The sequence below is a fragment of the Polyodon spathula genome, chromosome 13 (genome assembly GCF_017654505.1).
Source record: "Polyodon spathula isolate WHYD16114869_AA chromosome 13, ASM1765450v1, whole genome shotgun sequence".
NCBI classification, from domain to species: Eukaryota; Metazoa; Chordata; class Actinopteri; order Acipenseriformes; family Polyodontidae; genus Polyodon; species Polyodon spathula.
Genome location: NC_054546.1, coordinates 33,869,768 through 33,886,997, shown reverse-complemented (window position 1 = coordinate 33,886,997; position 17,230 = coordinate 33,869,768). Strand labels below are relative to the sequence as shown.

Genomic DNA, 17,230 nt, shown 5'->3' with positions numbered 1-17,230 from the left:
TATCATTGTTGGCAGACACCACGGTCCCTGCTAGAGCATTATTCCCCCTTTAGACAAAGCAGCAGAACTATAAATATTTTGTGACCTCTTTTGTGGCAGAACAAAATTAGACTCATATGTACTGTATATAAGCTTGACATTATTGCGAGATGTACCTATAGACTGTAAAAAACGTTTAGTAAAATAAAATGTACCAAAGTAAAATATTTCATAGTAATAGTTATATTAGTCTATCAGATACAGCAGAAACATTCTAATCTATCGAACAAACTGATGCAAGATAAAAATCAGCATTTGCAATGTCGATGGCCTCAGCTAATGGATCTCAAGGGGGACCATTACCTGGAAGCTTTAAAATACAATAGGAGGAGGAAGGGGGGGGGGGTGTTTTCAAGCAAAATGTTTTCAAAACAACTGCTACTCAAATATGTGTTCAGAAAGCCAGCCCGGGTAATCTCCCATCTCAAGATAGACTTAGGACAGAGAGTGGTGAGGGTATGGAATAAGCTACCTAGTCACGCTGTTGAGGCAGACTCACTTAGATCCTTTAGGACACAAGTTGACAAAGTTTTGAGACTTGACTAGGAACCAGTGAAACTTAAAATTGACCAAATTGCCTCTTCTTGTTCATGAATATTCATATGGTCTAAATCTTTAAAATAATTTGTGCCTTTACTTGGTTCTTATCCTTTGTACAGTGTTTACTTGAATATGTATTAGTGACAACAACCAAGTAAGAATTAAACAATATTGTGCACATGTATGTAATTGAGGAAAGCCTGGCAAATTGTGGGACAAGAAGATAGAGTCCATCAATCCACAACAGCTATGAACTATTATAGAATTCACTATTATAGTAACCCTTTAGTTTGTGACATGTAAAGGTTCTAGGTTTTAAGTAGAAATATTGGAAAGTTGATCAAATTAGGGCTTCCAATACTAGAAACAGCAGTATATTATTGTGTAAGGTAGTGTGTTAATGGGGTGAATAGCAGCCTAATCTAAAATATATCTGTCCCTATCAACATACTGTAGCGCTTTCTATAATCCCTTGATGAACCACAAGAGTGAAAATTATTAATATATTGAAATCACAGCTGATTGAACAAAGGAAGGCTTAGAGTGCTAAATTGTTTTTATTAGCTTCAAGTGTCATTAGAGTTCCGAGGCACAGGGCAACATTGACTGAAACCAGCAGTCTGTTTGAAAAGAGACACAATACTCAATTTTCTGATAAGAGTGGCTGTCTAATTTCTCTTTGCTTTCAAATATTTGTCTGCAGTCCTGATCTGATAGGAGCACGGCTAAATCTCCTCCCTCCTCAGGCAGATTGAGAACAAAATCCAAAGGCGCCATAGTCACACGACAGGATCCCCAGTCCTCATTCAAATAACAGCACCCCAGGCAGTTCCTCTGTAGTCTGGCATATAAAAGTCAGCAGGTGTGGTTCTACCTGTTATATAACTGAAAGCATGTTTCCTTATTTGATAGTTAAATGCACTGTTCTGTTTCCAGGTAATATAGAACTGGATACATGCTGTATTTCACTTGGCTGCATTGTTGTTTCAATGGAGCCTTTTACTCCCCTGTTGTCAGCACCTTAGCAGGGCTACTGCTCCCGGTTCAAAAATATAAGCTTGAGTCTGTACAAAAGTGTGCTTGTAGGGTCATATTAAATGAATCTATGCACTTTGATCATTCAAAGTTTGCTTTTTTACATCATCTGGAGCTCTGGATAAATATCTGAAGCAGTGGAAATCAAAAGGTCACACAAGGCAACTTCACATTTGATAAAGGGAAGTGCATGGTGGAGAAAATCTAAGGAACTATTTTGTTAGTTAACTTTAAAATAAACCTCTTACATTTTTTTGCCTTCCAGCCACTTAGCTGCATGGTTAGCGGTAAGAGGCAGGAAGGCAAAGGGAGCTAAGAGATGTTATTAATTCTTTCCAATATGCTGTTCAATCCATACACTGAATCAGCACCAAACTGTGTACTACCCACACCTTAGGACTCAGTTTGAAAACCCCTGGATTAAAATTAGAACTGTTCATTTAGATATCAAAAAGAAGTGGAGTTTAAAATGGGTTCATTACCTTCCAGTCTGTGTCCACAACTGGGATGAAAGCATCACAGTTTTCCTAAAAGTAAAACAGAAATGTGTTACATTTAAGAGGCAGAATTCCAATGCATCTAAAATGTGTGCTCAATCAGCCTGCGTGAGAATGCTCTATATTAACTGCAGAACTTCTTTCAAGAATAGAAGCACTTCTTATGTTACCATTGGTCCAGCATAAGAAACGCATAAAAATTTTAAACAAAAAAGCATTTCTGCTAATGTTTTCCATACTTATTAGGTAGGTCATAAAGTCAGTGTTAACATTATAAATAGGTAATCTTAAGGTTACATTATAAATAAAATGACATTTGAAGACTTTAGTTCAGGATTTACAAAGATTTACATTCTGTATAGAGACACACACAGAGGAAGACCTGCGGAAATGCTCTGACCGAGATTTTGAATAGAGATTACCAATTCTGGTCAATGGTATATATAAACAAGTCTATAAAGACATGAGTAAGTGGGTGATAAAACCTAAAGCCAATTTAATTCAGCATAAGAAATATAATAATGCATGTCTTTGGGCATGAGTCACAAATACTCTACATATTCTAAAACAATAAATATCCTGGATTTTGACAGTTAAGTAAATCATATCAAGATGTGGTAAAATCATATTAGTTATAAAACAAACTCTCTAAAAAACCTGCTGATTCTATTTGAAAGTACTGTATACTAGTAGAGTGGATTTCATCCTATTCTTTCTTTTAAGATTGTCTAAAATGAGTGTTGTCATGGCAACTGTATATATTCAGAGTGCAAAGTAAGTTAGAGAGGAGCCAGGTGTTAAATTCCAAAAAGCTTTTAAATTGTTTATTTTTTATGCCGTACTAAATACAGTTTTTATAGTTTGGTTAGATGAGCGGATGTTTCTTTCACAAGCAATGGTGCAAAAGAACACTGGAACTGAATATGCGAAGCCAATGGTATTTCTATAGCTAAAGTCACCCCCCCGCCCCCCCCAAAAAAATTTCTCACAACTTTTCTGATTTCAAAACTCAACTATAGCCTCTACGGTTGTAATTGGCTAAGTATCTTTGGGCTGGTTGAAATAGGATATAAATAATAATACATTTTATTTCTATAGCGCTTTTCATTTAAAAATCAAAGCACTTCACAAAGCAGCATAAAAACACATTTCAATAGATAAACAGTAGGAACAAATCATTTACAGAAAGCCAATCGAAAGAAGCAAGTTTTAAGATTAGATTTAAAATCATCAACGGAGTCACAATTTTTCAAATAGCCCGGCAGGGCGTTCCATAGGCGTGGGACTAAAGAGCAGATAGCCCGATCACCGACAGTGTGCAGACAAGTCCTAGGCACAGACAAAAGACCATTGTTACCAGACCTCAATTTTCATTTAGGATGTGACACTGAAGGCGATCCAAGATAGACAGGGTCTTGAGAATGTAAGGATTTATAAGTTACTGATAAAACCTCAAAATCAGTCCTATATTTGACTGGCAGTCAGTGGAGAGAAGCAAGGACAGGAGATATATGCTCATGTTTCTTGGTCTTAGTGAGAATACGATCAGCACTATTTTGAACATACTGTAACTAGTTGATAACCTTAGAGGAGATACCTGCAAAAAGAGCATTACAATAATCCAACCTTGATGAAATAAAGGCATGTGTAAGCTTTTCGGCATCAGTCATAGATAATGAGGATCAAAGTCTAGCAATGTTCCTAAGGTGGAAGAAAGACACTTTGCAGACATTCTTAATATGATCCTCAAATGATAAAATTGGGTCAAATCTCACATCAATCTTGGTAACCAATGAAGAGGGACTGATCTCATGTCCATGAACTTCAAGGCTAAAATCAGCTGCCGTTGAGATCTGATGCGGCACACCCACTAACATTACCTCAGTTTTGCTGTAATTAAGCTGCAAGAACTTTCGATGCAACCAAGTCTATGTCAGCTAGACAATTATTCAATAGAGACAGCCACAGTATATCTGTTTTCAAATAAAGTACCAGGATAGATGGTGAACCAGTCGGCAGCCATCAGTATGTCATTAACTACCTTCACTAAAGCAGTTTCAGTACTATGGGTGGGTCTGAATCGGACTGAAAGGTTTCATAAAGCTGACTGATACCAAACAGGACTGTAATTGTGCTGCTACAAACCGTTCGAAAACTTTAGCCAGGAAGGGCAAGTTAGAAATGGGCCTTTAATTGCAGAATGTAGAGGCATCCAAAGTGGGCTTTTTAAGCAGTGGTGCAATAACAGTCAATTTAAATTTGGAGGGCACTACTCCAGAATTCAAAGATTTATGAATAAGATTAGTAATGAAGGAAACCAAGACAAAAACAGGACTTAAGGAAGTAGGAATGGGATCTAAAGAGACAATTGGTAGTTTTCATCGTTGTGACTGTGTCAAACAAGACAGATAGAGAATCCTCAGCAAAGTCCGATAAGACTGGTCCAGTAAGTATATGGGTATTTTCAATTGAAACAATACCAGTGTTGTCGCCCAATAATTGAATAAAACAAGGATTTTGCTGAATTTGAGAGGCAAAATAATCTTGTTGATGTGGTTTAAAAGATTGCAGGTGAACAGGAAGACCTGTCTTCCTCTGCAGATGCTCCAGCTTACGTCCTGCAGATTCCATGGTACGCAGCTGTGCAGTATACCATGGAGAAGATTGCAGAGAAAGACATGATTTTATTAATTTTTTTTCTGGAGCAAAATATTCTAAAATGTCACGCAAAGAGTTAATAATTGTCCACCATATCTGTCCGAGAAAACTCTTTGTATTCTGAAAGTAGCTGAAGTCCTCACTATTCGGAATGATCGATTTTATTTAAACATTGATACAGCTAAATGACTCAAGGAAGGGTTTTCTGGTAGGAATGTAATGAAACAGCAGCCTACACATGTTTCTTCCAAATATTGCGTTTCTCTCGTCAGTTATTATGCAGCCCAGCAGCAACAAAACAAACTCTCTGCACATGTGACTTGCACCCAAGAGAAACGGTACATTTTAGCGATACATTTTAGCTCCTTCTGCTGTTCTCAGTGTGAATTTTAATTTATGAGGCGGTGAATAACTTGGCACAGCTTGGTACTATGGGACTGCCATCATCTGCTACAAGATGCTGTAATTAAAAACAGTCCCTGGAGATGCTGAGAATGACTCACTCTGAAAGTGTGCTCAGAAAAGGTCACATCAATTACTGCTCTGTGACAGTCAGCTGTAACCTGCACACTTGAACCTGACAGCAAGCCTGGACTGGAACCAGTGTGCCCCCTGCCGTTACCAGTTCACAATGCAAGGTGCTTTGTTCAAATCCACGCTGACTAGTAAACTTGTGATTCTGTGACAGGTTAGAATTCAGCTGCCCTCTTAGAAAGGGGTAGTGGCTACTGACAAGCAAACCCACCTCCAGACATCAAGTTATGTCACTAGTGGGGGAGGAGCTGGCTCTCAATAGAGAATACTCAGATCATGCTGGTAATTCTGATCTGCAGTTTTCATGGGAGAATGGGGGAAGCACACAATCCTCCTTCACCCATCATCTCCTCCACCCATCTCCTCGCTATCAATCAGGGGTGCAAATTCTAGCGCCAGTAACATTTGATTCTGGTGCCAGTACATTTAAATCTGTTTAATATTGTATTCCTTTGGCAACCATAAATGTGGATAGTTTCTCATTGGTAGAGGTCTACTTTAGTTAAATCGCGGTAAATTTACGTATTTTTCACGGGAAGGTTGCGGAATAAAATTAGGATTTCGCTGACCTGTTTAAACATTAAATAAACCTAAGTATATGGTATTTCAGAACACTATAAAACATAAAAATAGTGCTACTTGCTTCCTTACTAAAACAGAGTGCTGTCATTTGTTAAAAGCAAACATGCATCATCCTCCTGCAGTTGAGATGCCCATACATGAGACTGCACATTCTGCATCCACTGAATTGATTGGAAGTTAAGGCAAAATTGACAAATTATAGATGTGGAAATTAATTAGAAATCTGTTTCTTTTACGTTCTGTTCAGCAGCCTCTGTAATAGCCTTTTGTTTAATGTATGATTCTGAAGCTAAAACATCGATCGATCGTATTTTCTCCAGGCACATTAAAATATACAAAACAATGACCTCAGTCTGCATGTACATGTTCTTTGGGAAATATCTTGAAACAATCACAGCTGAAATACACTTGGCTTTTTTGTTCGTCAATATCTAATAATCTGCCTCCAATGCTGAAAACTAGATTTTAGCAACCTAAACGCAGCACCAGCTTTGTCCCACCCACCCAACTACACAATACATGTCACAGAAAAGCAGTAAAGACTCACTGATACTGGGCCGATTAAAACTTCATTGACATTTGAACAGCAAGCAAGAACGTTAACCGCTTTGGAGAATTTTTTTCAAAATGTTATTTGTGGACTTTTTTTGTTTGCTTAAGTGCAATGCACACAGGACGGCGAAGGAATAAAAACAGGATTTCCCCCACCTCCTGCTCTCCGTACTTGTTTGTATGCAATGGCCCCTAAAATAGGTCAATTTCGCGGTGACTCTTCAATTTCACGATTTCCGCGAAATCGCGATTTAGACACCCTTACTGATTGGGTCTGGACTACTCACATGACCCACCACACTAATCGTGGGGCACAACATCCAAGTTAAATCAGGTATACGCCAATATGCTAAGGAGTCTATGAAACTAGCCAGTGTAGTTCTACGTCCTGCAGAAACAAAAGGCAATGAAATGGTTAACTGATTTTAACCCCGGACCTTGTAGTCACATGCCTCTCTTCTTGACGTAAATAGGCTGCTTTACACATGGTGTAAAACAGCTTGACATGATTGTAGGTGGTTCTGTGTACGTGCTTTCTGAATTTGTTTTCACAACTCTCCAGCGGCGGCATAATAAAAACATTCAATAAATCATTAGCATAAAAACAAGCGTGCTTGCTTGTTGCCCTGGTAAGCGGGAGCAAATCATTAAAGCCAATATCTTCTCATCAGGTATCCATGAGCACTGATTATGCCAGGGTTAGAAGACACAAATACTGTACAGGATGTTCCAGCATATACAGAATCTGAAATTACATGGCTATGTTTTTTTACATGGCTGTGTTAATGATTTGAGTCACGTGGTGAAAGTGTCACAGCCAATCCTGGCCCCTGCTGGTCAGATGAGGTAGTGGAATACAAGCACAATTCACTACTGTACAGTTCCAGTGCGAACATGACGTTTCTGTACAGTGCTTAGAAACGTTGCTTGGGGACTTGTCACTAAGCAAACACACCTAGGGAATCACATGCATCACATTATTTCCCATTGACTCAACACATGCAGCAAACATACCCTTAAGACTAGAGAGTGAAGGATACCACAACCTAATTTCAGTCCCTTTCCGAACAGGCTTTTCAGATTGTGTACAGAATGTCAAACATTTATAATCAGGTAAAAATGAGTTAGTGGCTAGTCCCAAGAGTCTGGCAAGCAGTGTAGTCTGTTGGTTAGATCTGAGTATCTGGGAGGCAGTGTAGCCTAGTGGTTCATGCTGAAGGACTAGGAGGCAGTGTGGTCAAGTTATTAGAAATGAGATCCTCAATCTCCCGTTAAGATGCATACCCTGATTTTCTTCTAACCAAATGACCGTCTTGCTGGACTAGTCCTGTGTACCCCAGACCAGTCCACACTCACCATCTCAGTGTCCTGACCTCGCAGCAGGGGCTTCTCCTCAGTGAATCGTAGCTCCTTGAACCCAGCCATCCTGTCACAGAACAGGTCTGAGGGGACACAGAGGAGAGGAGAGACAGTGTTGGGCAACTGCTTTTAAATTGTTGGTTATTCTTAATGTCAAGTACACAAACACATTCACAAATCAGTTAGTCAGAGCTTTAAAAATGGAAAGAAGACTTGAGTGACTGTGGCTAACCAATACTTTAAGTCCAGCAGCACAGTACCATAGGGGCATTGTTGCCCTGTTGAGAGCCCAAAGAACAGCAACCACATTGATTAATCCCAGTTATGAAGACAAGCTGAAAGAACCGATTCTAATCAGCCTAGAATAAAGAAGAATCGGGAGTATGCAATTGTCTTAAAAATCTTAGAGTTGACATATTTAAGCCTAAACGATATTTTAAGTGCAGCACAGAAACCAGGACCAGAAGAGACAGACTTAGGACAGAGGGAAGGAGACAATTCTTCATGTTGTGAAGCTGAATCACATGGCTCCTTTAAGACCTACCTTGACATCATTTTAAAGATCAATCAGCTACTAGGAACTGGATGAGCTCAGGTGGGTAAAATGGCCCTTTCTCATTCATATACAGTGCCGTGAAAAAGTATGTGCCCCCCCCCCCCCCCCCCCCCAGTCTGATTTTTGCACATTTTTCACATTGAATTTGGTCAGATCTTTGTGGATTGTAGTAGTATATAGAGGGAGTCAGAAAAAATGACACCAAAGTTTCATGCTTCTTTCATTTGTTTGGTGTGTAAGGTGATCAAACATGCAATCTTCAGGTGTGAAAAGTTATTGCCCCCCCTAGTTAACTCAACCCAATTAAATGGATAATTAGGGTCAGCTGTGTGAATACTTTTGTTAACAATGGGACCTGATTTGGGCCAGCCCTGCCCAATATAAATCTGACTAACTTTGGCCCTTACCATCAGAGTGAAGTTGTCAGCACACAGGTTCTAGAGGCACATGTCACGATCAAAAGAAATTCCTGAAGACCGCCGGAAAAAAAAAGTTGTTGATGCCTATCAGTCTGGAAAGGGTTACAAAGCCATTTCTAAGGCTCTGGGGCTTCACTAAACCACATTCAGCCATATTGTCCAAATAGAGAAAGTTTGGGACAGTAGTGAATCTTCCGAGGAGTGGCCGTCCTGCCAAAATCACTCCAAGAGCAAGGCGTAAAATCGTCCAGGAAGTCACGAAGAACCCTAGAACAATATCCTGGGATCTGCAGGCCTCTCTTGCCTTAGACAAGGTCAGTGTTCATGACTCCACCATGAGAAAGATACTGGGCAAAAATAGGATTCATGGCAGAGCAGCAAGGCTGAAACCACTGCTCACTAAGAAGAACACGAATGCTCATCTCAAGATTGCCAAAAAACACCTGGGTGATCCTCAAGAGTTCTGGAACAATGTTCTATGGACAGATGAGTTAAAAGTGGAACTTTGTGGCCAACATGGGCCCAGTTATGTCTGGCAAAAACAAACACTGAATTCCACAGTAAGAACCTCATACCAACGGTCAAGCATGGTGGCAATAGTGTCATGATTTGGGGGATGCTTTGCTGCATCAGGACCTGGACAACTTGACATCATTGAAGGAACCGTGAATTCTGCTCTATATCTGAGAATTCTACAAGAGAACGTAAGGCCATCTGTCTGTGAGCTGAAGCGCAGCTGGGTCATGCAGCAAAACAATGATCCATAACTACAGGAAGCGTTTGGTTGCAGTTATTGCTGCTAAAAGTGGCGTAACCAGTTATTGAGTCTAAGGGGGCAATTACTTTTTCACACAGGGGCATTGGGTATTGCATAACTTTCTTTAATAAATGAAATAAGTATCAACATTTAGTGTTATTTGTTCACTCAGGGTCCCTTTGATCCAGTATTAGATTTTCGTTAAAAATTAGTGTCAAAAAGGTATTCAGTGTCAAATATGCAAAAATGCAGAAAATCAGACAGGGGACAAATACTTTTTTACGGTACTGTATTTCCTTTCATTCACTATGTAGGTCTCAAGTGTGCAGTTTTAAAAGAAACTCATTATAGCAAACATGTATTTGCATCTGGTATTTTCAGGTTTTACTTTTTATACAAGTTCACCACAGCAGTGTCTTTGGTGTCAAATAAGGTTCATGACTGCAAAGCATGTCGGCACTTATGTTTGTATATGAGACGCACTTTATTATGAAAACCGCAATTAGCAAGTATTCGGCTTGTTCTGTGCAGTTAACGGTGCATGCATCGTGATGCTGTTACTTGGCAGAATTAGGTTGTGTCTTTGCACTAGTAGAGTACAGTATAGTGCCATTTCGCAGAACAAAAACTGGGTTAAATATAAATCATTAAAAGTAATTTGGGTTCTCTGGAAATAAAGATGAGTGGAATCATCAGTGGCACAAAAATCGATGGGACTGTATTTGCCCAAAGGAATGTACATAGGGCTGACTATTATTCTAATGCGAAATTGATTGCAATGGAAGTACCAGCCACCCTTCTGGTAGTGCTCATGGCTGTTAATAGAGACAGCTGTCAATCTGCACAGTAAACAGTTACCAGCTGCTGAATGTTACACAGAGCTGCCACGTCTCCTAATTTTTTTAAATGCATCAATGAGGTTGTTACAGATCTCCAGGTCAGTGAGGAACGCACAGACTTTGACCAACATCCTCCTGTTCAGTGGCACATAGACCTTGACACAAGCAAACTCTCCCCCTCCTGGTCAGTGAGGGACACAGACCAGGACTTACCCCCCTCCTGGTCAGTAATGGCACTGGCACACAGGACATGTGGTTTTCTACTGGCTATTTGTCAATTCGAGTGGGAACCAAACTGAACTCTGGCCTCACAACATGTCTGAATCTGGCTCGAAGCAGGGATAATGATTTTTGTCATTACGTTGCATCAGTCAGTACACTTTTATCTTTCTTGCCAAATCCAAATTACTGCTCTCTCCGAGCGAGAAGCGTTATTCTCTTCATGTAATTGCATGTCAGTTGTATTCAGTAATAAATGATGATTGAAAATGATGAACACCACAACCATAACTTCTACCGCCACTCAACTCATACAGCGCCTCATAATACCGCATCATCTACATACAACTCAACACACTCATTGCGTGTTAAGTCAGCTCTGTATGCATCTGTGTGAAGTGTTTCGTAAGTAAGCAGTGATTTTAGAACAAGTGTCATTAATAAGTGCTTTATTTGCCGTTCCCTATATGGAGCAATAACAAAAATGTCTGACCCGCTGTGACAGAAATACAATGATTCTTGGTTGTAAATCTCCCTCCAGACCTGCGAGGACACTAAGCAGTGAGAACAGAGTTCCTTGGACAGGCTGGCCTGACAGTTCTTTCTCAGGGTTCAAGAAAAGTCGGCCAGCTAGGAAGAGGAAGAGACTCCGTTGCAATAACGCATTGACCCGGAAGGAAAACGACATGGCAGCCGCAGATTGGAGAGGTGGTTGCACTCATTTACCAAGGGGTCATGTATGACAGCATAAAAGGGGATGGAGAATTGTAATCTGTTCCTTCGCATTGGTTTTGTGCATTAAACGGAGATGGACTTTGCTCTGTATTGCCGGGGGATTATTGTTACTGGTCACCAGACCTGGATACAAACTAAAAATCACTTTCCAAAATGGATTATAAAGCTCTGTTTGTTCATTACCGCACTGCATCACTCCTGCACCTGTTTCCACACAGCCAAACCCCCATATAGAGAAATAGTGGAGTAGTGTCTGTTTGTTGTATAATAACAGATAATGTACAGAACAAAGTGTTTATTATTGGTAATTAGAGCAGAAGGTAGTTTCGATTTTGAATAAAGCTCTATCATTTACCTATATCCAATGAGAGGATATTTTGACCACCATTTGTATTGTATTAAATCTGAATGGTCTATTTTCTGTTTTCTAAAATTATTGGAATATAATATAAAATAATCTGTTATTCCACCAACCAGTGCCATAGATAGGGGGGTGGTTTTAGGGGTTAATTATTCAACTACGTGGGACAACAAAAAATATCAGCCAAGTGCAAAAATCTCAATCCAACCCCAGAACCCCCACCCCTCCTGCAAAACAAAATCCTGGCGATCATTCAGCCTCCCCCAAAACCCGGAACAAAACTCTTGACACGCCAGGGTTATTATCCATTAACGAAAAATCTACCTCTTTTGCCGAAATAAAATCCTGGCTATGCCAGTGACGCCAACCACCACATTTTATATGAATAGCAATTGAGTAACAACACTTGTTTACAAAGATTACACAGCACAGTGCTCACCCGTTATAATGCCCCTCGTTATAATCAATTATGCAATATAACATGGTAGGGTCGTGGCTTCCATTTGCTCCATAATGCCATTACAGTAGCCCTTCTATACTCGTTATAAGGTGGAACACAAATACCACAGTCTTGTAACTATGGCTCCCCATTATAAATAAAAGGTTAACACTGTACTTTACTAGGACCCTGTAGACCAACTGAAAACACTTGAGGTATTAATACAGAAAAGCCTAATGAAAAGAGGCCAGCTCTCACGGATGAAAAATCCATGATCAAGCAGCTCCATGCCAGACAGAGGCTAATTAAAACAGACAGCTCAAGTACAAGAAACACCAGGACGAGACTCCCAAATAACACTCACACTCCAGGCTGGATTGAGCAACATTGGACACATTTTTGCATGAAATCAACAGTAACAGTGTACAGTAATCAAAAAGGGTCCCTTTCTTTTCAGTTTTTGTTCCCTATCCAGATTCATGAAAGAAGTTCAAAATAAAACCCTTTTAGGCTATTGAACACATGCTGGTAAGCCTTTTTGTATAATAATCTATTTTTATATACCTCCTTTTATAGTGGACCACCATCACAAAGCGCTTTACAAGATACGAGACTAAGGTGTGTGAACTATACATCAGCTGCTGAGTCACTTACAACAACGTCTCACCCGAAAGACTGAGCACAAGGAGGTTATGTGACTTGCTCAGGGTCACACAATGAATCAGTGGCTGAGCCTGTTTCTTTAACCACTGGACCACACAGTCTCCTATACAGTGCTCCCGCCTTATATCTGGACCAGTTTTTCCAAGAAGACAATTGTCCATTAATATTACAAAACTAGAAAACTAATAGCAAATTAATGCATAAGAATCTCTAAAAATGCAGGAGTTGTTTAAATATAAGTTGTTGTACTTCAATGGGTGTTATCTTGTTTTTTTCAGGAAAAAAGTAAATGGTTTTGTGAATGTCCCTTTAATGTTTCTCCATACAGAGTTGTCTATATTTTAAAGAATGTAGAATGAAGGTTTAACTCTGCTAAATAAACATTTTACAGATTAAAAAAAAGGATTCAATTTAATTAAATATTTTTTGTTTTGGTGCAGTTTTGTTCAGACATTTTTAAATTCTAATTAATAATGGCTGTAATGGGATACAAATCTATTTAAAAGGAGTAATCAATGATTTTAAACTGTAAACCTTAGTGAAGCTGTACTCTGACTGTTTGGGAAAGGCTGCCTGCAGAGCTACCACTAAAATTCCAACTGACGAGGTTGCTTTGGATAACCAAGGAGAAACCCCAAAAAAACATAATGCTGAGAATATATGTGCTAAACGCGTCAGTATGACACGTCTCCTCCTAAAATAAATGTACATATTCTCAGTTTATTTATTTCTAACATTTCTTGGCACCACAAAGCAATTCAGTAAAAACCCTGCCATGAATCTACTGGCACAATGATGCTTTATAAATATGTCCAAAAGATGTCTCCAGAACAATTATGACCTAGCACTCTTCAGTAAAACAGCTGCCAACAATACAGAAGCTAGGACAGTATGTTCTTGATGTAACCAGTATTATTGGCACAAACTAAATAAAAACAAATGTCAGCCTTCACAGGCTTAACCCCTCACTCTCCATGCTCAGGGACCAGTAAGGGCTCCAATGCGGGGTGTTCTTGGACAAGAGTCTGTCACTGTACAGTCACGCCGTCAACCTGCAGCTCTCTTATCAGAGTATTTATTAAAAGAGATGCCAGTGGAATCTCAGCACTGAGCCAAACTGCCTTCCTAGTGCTACGCAGCAGAGTGCACTCAAAGCAGGCAACACCTCATTTCTCAGCACATACTCTACCAACTTAAAAGAAACAGAAGGGATATATTTAATTCGCTTTCCTTGTGTGGCATTCAAAAACAGCAATAGTTAAGGAGGTTGCACAACTACATCGGCTGCCAAAGTTTGTATAAGTCTCTCATCAGGGTTTTTTTTTTTTTTTAAACCAAAACATGACTGCACATTACACATGTTTTGTAATCTTGGGTGCTATAGGAATTTGCCCATGTATACTCTGTTTTTATATGGGTAGACAAACTACAGTATATTTGAAATAATATATTATAATGCAGGCACTGGTACAGTGAGTTGTCTTGCATTTATTTTACCAATCAGTTTATCTGCCAGCACAGACAGCTCACTGTGCCACAGCCAGACCACTGCTAATAAGAACCTGTAAGTGCCACTCCTAAAACCATTCCAGACAAGAGCCTTCCATGAAAGATTGCAAGTGAGTTCTGCTAAAAATGGGCTCCATATTATCATATTAAAAAGGTACTGCTCCAACACACACATATACACCACCTCCCAGTATCTAACACCTCTTTCTGGACAGCTAAGCAACAGACACTGTACGTTTCTTACCTATGATGCTGTTCAGGTTTCTCCTGGCTCTCAGCGTCTCGTCTCTATCTCTCAGGGATAGATGTGTTTAGATATCCGCTCGCACAGAAAGTGAGGGTAATAAACAGATACACGTGTGAGGTGGTGCAGCATGAATCTGACAAGTCTGTGATCTCCCCTCCCCTCCCCTGTCAGAGGGAGACGGAGAGAGAGGGAGGGAGGCAGGGAGGGATGTTGATTTACATGGCAAGATCCCCACTGCATCAGACTGAAAGCTGGCACTGAATTCAAACTCACTGTCAACAGAAAACTGCATGAAAAGGACACCCACACATACATTCAATATTATAGTCATTTTTTTATATTTCTCTTTTCTCTATCTATAATTTTAACAAAACAAAAAGCTTAATTTGTTTAGTTTATGATCCAGGTCCTTTTTTAAAAAAAAGCAATACAGACCCAGACACAAGATTAAAGGTTTACAAGCAGGAACTAAACACAAGCAGGAACCTACTTTAAATAAGCCGGCCAGCTAAGCTGTTTACCGGCTGAAAACACGCTACACAAAAGGAACACACAGTACCTTTCTGTGACAGCTCGGAAGCACAGTACACCTCCTGCTTCCTTCTACTCAGCCATCAAGTTCAGACTGACTGCACTTCTTAAAAACCCTGCAACTGGTTCCAATTTACAATCACTTCCAGGTGCAGAGAATAATTAACAATAAAATAATTAAACAAATCGTGCATATGCACATGTTTTATGCAGGGAGGCTATTAACCTCCTCCCTGCTACTATATCTATATATCTATATATATATATATATATATATATATATATATATATATATAGATATATATATTATATATATATATATATATATATATATATATATATATATATATATATATATATATATATATCTATATATATATATATGATATATATATATATATATATATGTATCATATGTAACACAGCAGCCAAATATATATAGGGGGTTTATATATATATATATATATATATTTTTAAATATATATTTTTATTTTTTTTATTTTTTGAGTTTCAGAAAAAAAGAAAAAATGGCACTGAAGCAGGAGCATAAAAATAGAATGACTGTAAAATGTTATGCTGCTTATTTTCTTTTTAACGCAAATATAATTCTTTCTAACAGGCGTTTTATTTAAAACATTAACGGCATCCATTACAATATTTATTTTTAGTGGTTCATTTTTAATGGCAGATTCAGTAGCAGAAAAAACATAATTCAAGTATCCAAATAGCAAATCAAAGAACAAAATGAAAGGATGAACTTCTGCCTCTATGATTATTCAGTTGTTCCCCAAAGGCTTTGTTTCAGATAAGCCAGTAGTGCCACTACCACTACAACACAATATATTTCATTTCCTACCTGTTTTATTATGTGTTTGTATTTAATTATCTATTGCTATTTGTGCCCATCGGTATTTAACTGGTAACAATTGTACAGTTCTATGCAAATACACAGCCGCATGGTGTTCTGGGTGAGTCATACAGTCAAGAAAGCACAGGTTTGTGTCCTGGCTGCACTCTCCTAGCAGTGGTCATTCTTAAACAACCTCGCTTGAGAAATGTAGCTTTTAATCTTTTCAGTAGTCGATCTATGACAAAGGACGTTTTTGCTGGAATAGCTAGTGAGCATGATAAATAATGAAATCCAGTAACTCTAGGATTACTGTACCAGCTATTAGCAATCTAGGAGGCATTTCTGTGATTAATGAAATGGATATGCTACTGCAGGTTGCGTCATTAGGAGTGGGCACTACAGTGTTAAACGACAGTGTTTTGAGGCAAGGCAGTTTGCCTATAGACAGATTAATGGGCTGCACCAGAATTTCTCTTACTGGGATTTAGAAAGTCTGCAGTAACCCTCAGCTGTGCTTTTCCCTGGCAGAGAAGGATACCAGACACAGCTCCTGCACTTTCAGTAGCATGCAGCCAAGGAAGAGCGCTTCTACAAGATACATACAGTATGCAATGAACTACAGAGCAGATATATCCCATACATTTACAGGGGACACTCATTTAAAAAAAAAACTGATGAGCTAAAGATTTCAAGTGTTACCACATTCTTAACAGACCAGCCTCTTTAAAACTATTGTCTGGTTTCACAGAACCCACTTAGACTTATCTGCTTTTCACTACTGTACTCTGTGTGCTCGTAATGCAGTCACACCTGTGCATTATACAACCTCATCAGTGGTTTGGTATACATATAAAATTGGAACACCAGTGGAATTGAAGGTTGGTAATGAGATTTGCCAAGTTCTTTTTCGCTGGGCTGCAATGGCAGGATGAGTTGGAGAAACGTGAATCCCAGCAGATGGCTCCTGCTGCTTTCAAATTACATGGATGCATCATTTTTATTATTGAATGTTAAAATGTTAATTACCTGCAAACAAATATAGCCGGTTCTTAATACTTTTTACTTTTTTTCATAGGTTCAGGCACTGAGTTCTAAGTATTGCTAACTGAGTATGTCATCCATGAAAAAAAAAAAACATAAAAGTATTACAAATGTTATACAAGTACCATACTTGTCCAGTATCTCTTCATCGAACCTGATTTGTTACTATATTTTTAACAGTTTTATATTCAGTTACATTTACCATTCTAGCCTGCGCTCAGAGATTTGACTCACAAGACAAATACACTTCCTCTGGAAAAGTGCCTAA

General features: G+C 38.9%; 1 protein-coding gene across 2 annotated transcripts in view; it reads right to left on the bottom strand.

The window, feature by feature from the left end:
• LOC121325540 (protein NDRG4-like) overlaps positions 1-14,666 on the bottom strand; it is a 45,818-nt gene extending 31,152 nt beyond the window's left edge. Inside the window, exons 1-3 of one of the 2 annotated variants that reach the window (XM_041268183.1) lie at positions 14,538-14,666; positions 7,794-7,879; positions 2,097-2,141 (exon numbers count right to left, since the gene is read on the bottom strand). In XM_041268183.1, the coding sequence (XP_041124117.1) occupies positions 2,097-2,141; positions 7,794-7,862 (114 nt within the window). In that variant the 5' untranslated portion in view covers positions 7,863-7,879; positions 14,538-14,666. The remainder of the gene's footprint in view (positions 1-2,096; positions 2,142-7,793; positions 7,880-14,537) is intronic. The other variant, XM_041268184.1, reaches the window with a different exon arrangement.
• Between the last annotated feature and the right edge of the window lie 2,564 nt (positions 14,667-17,230).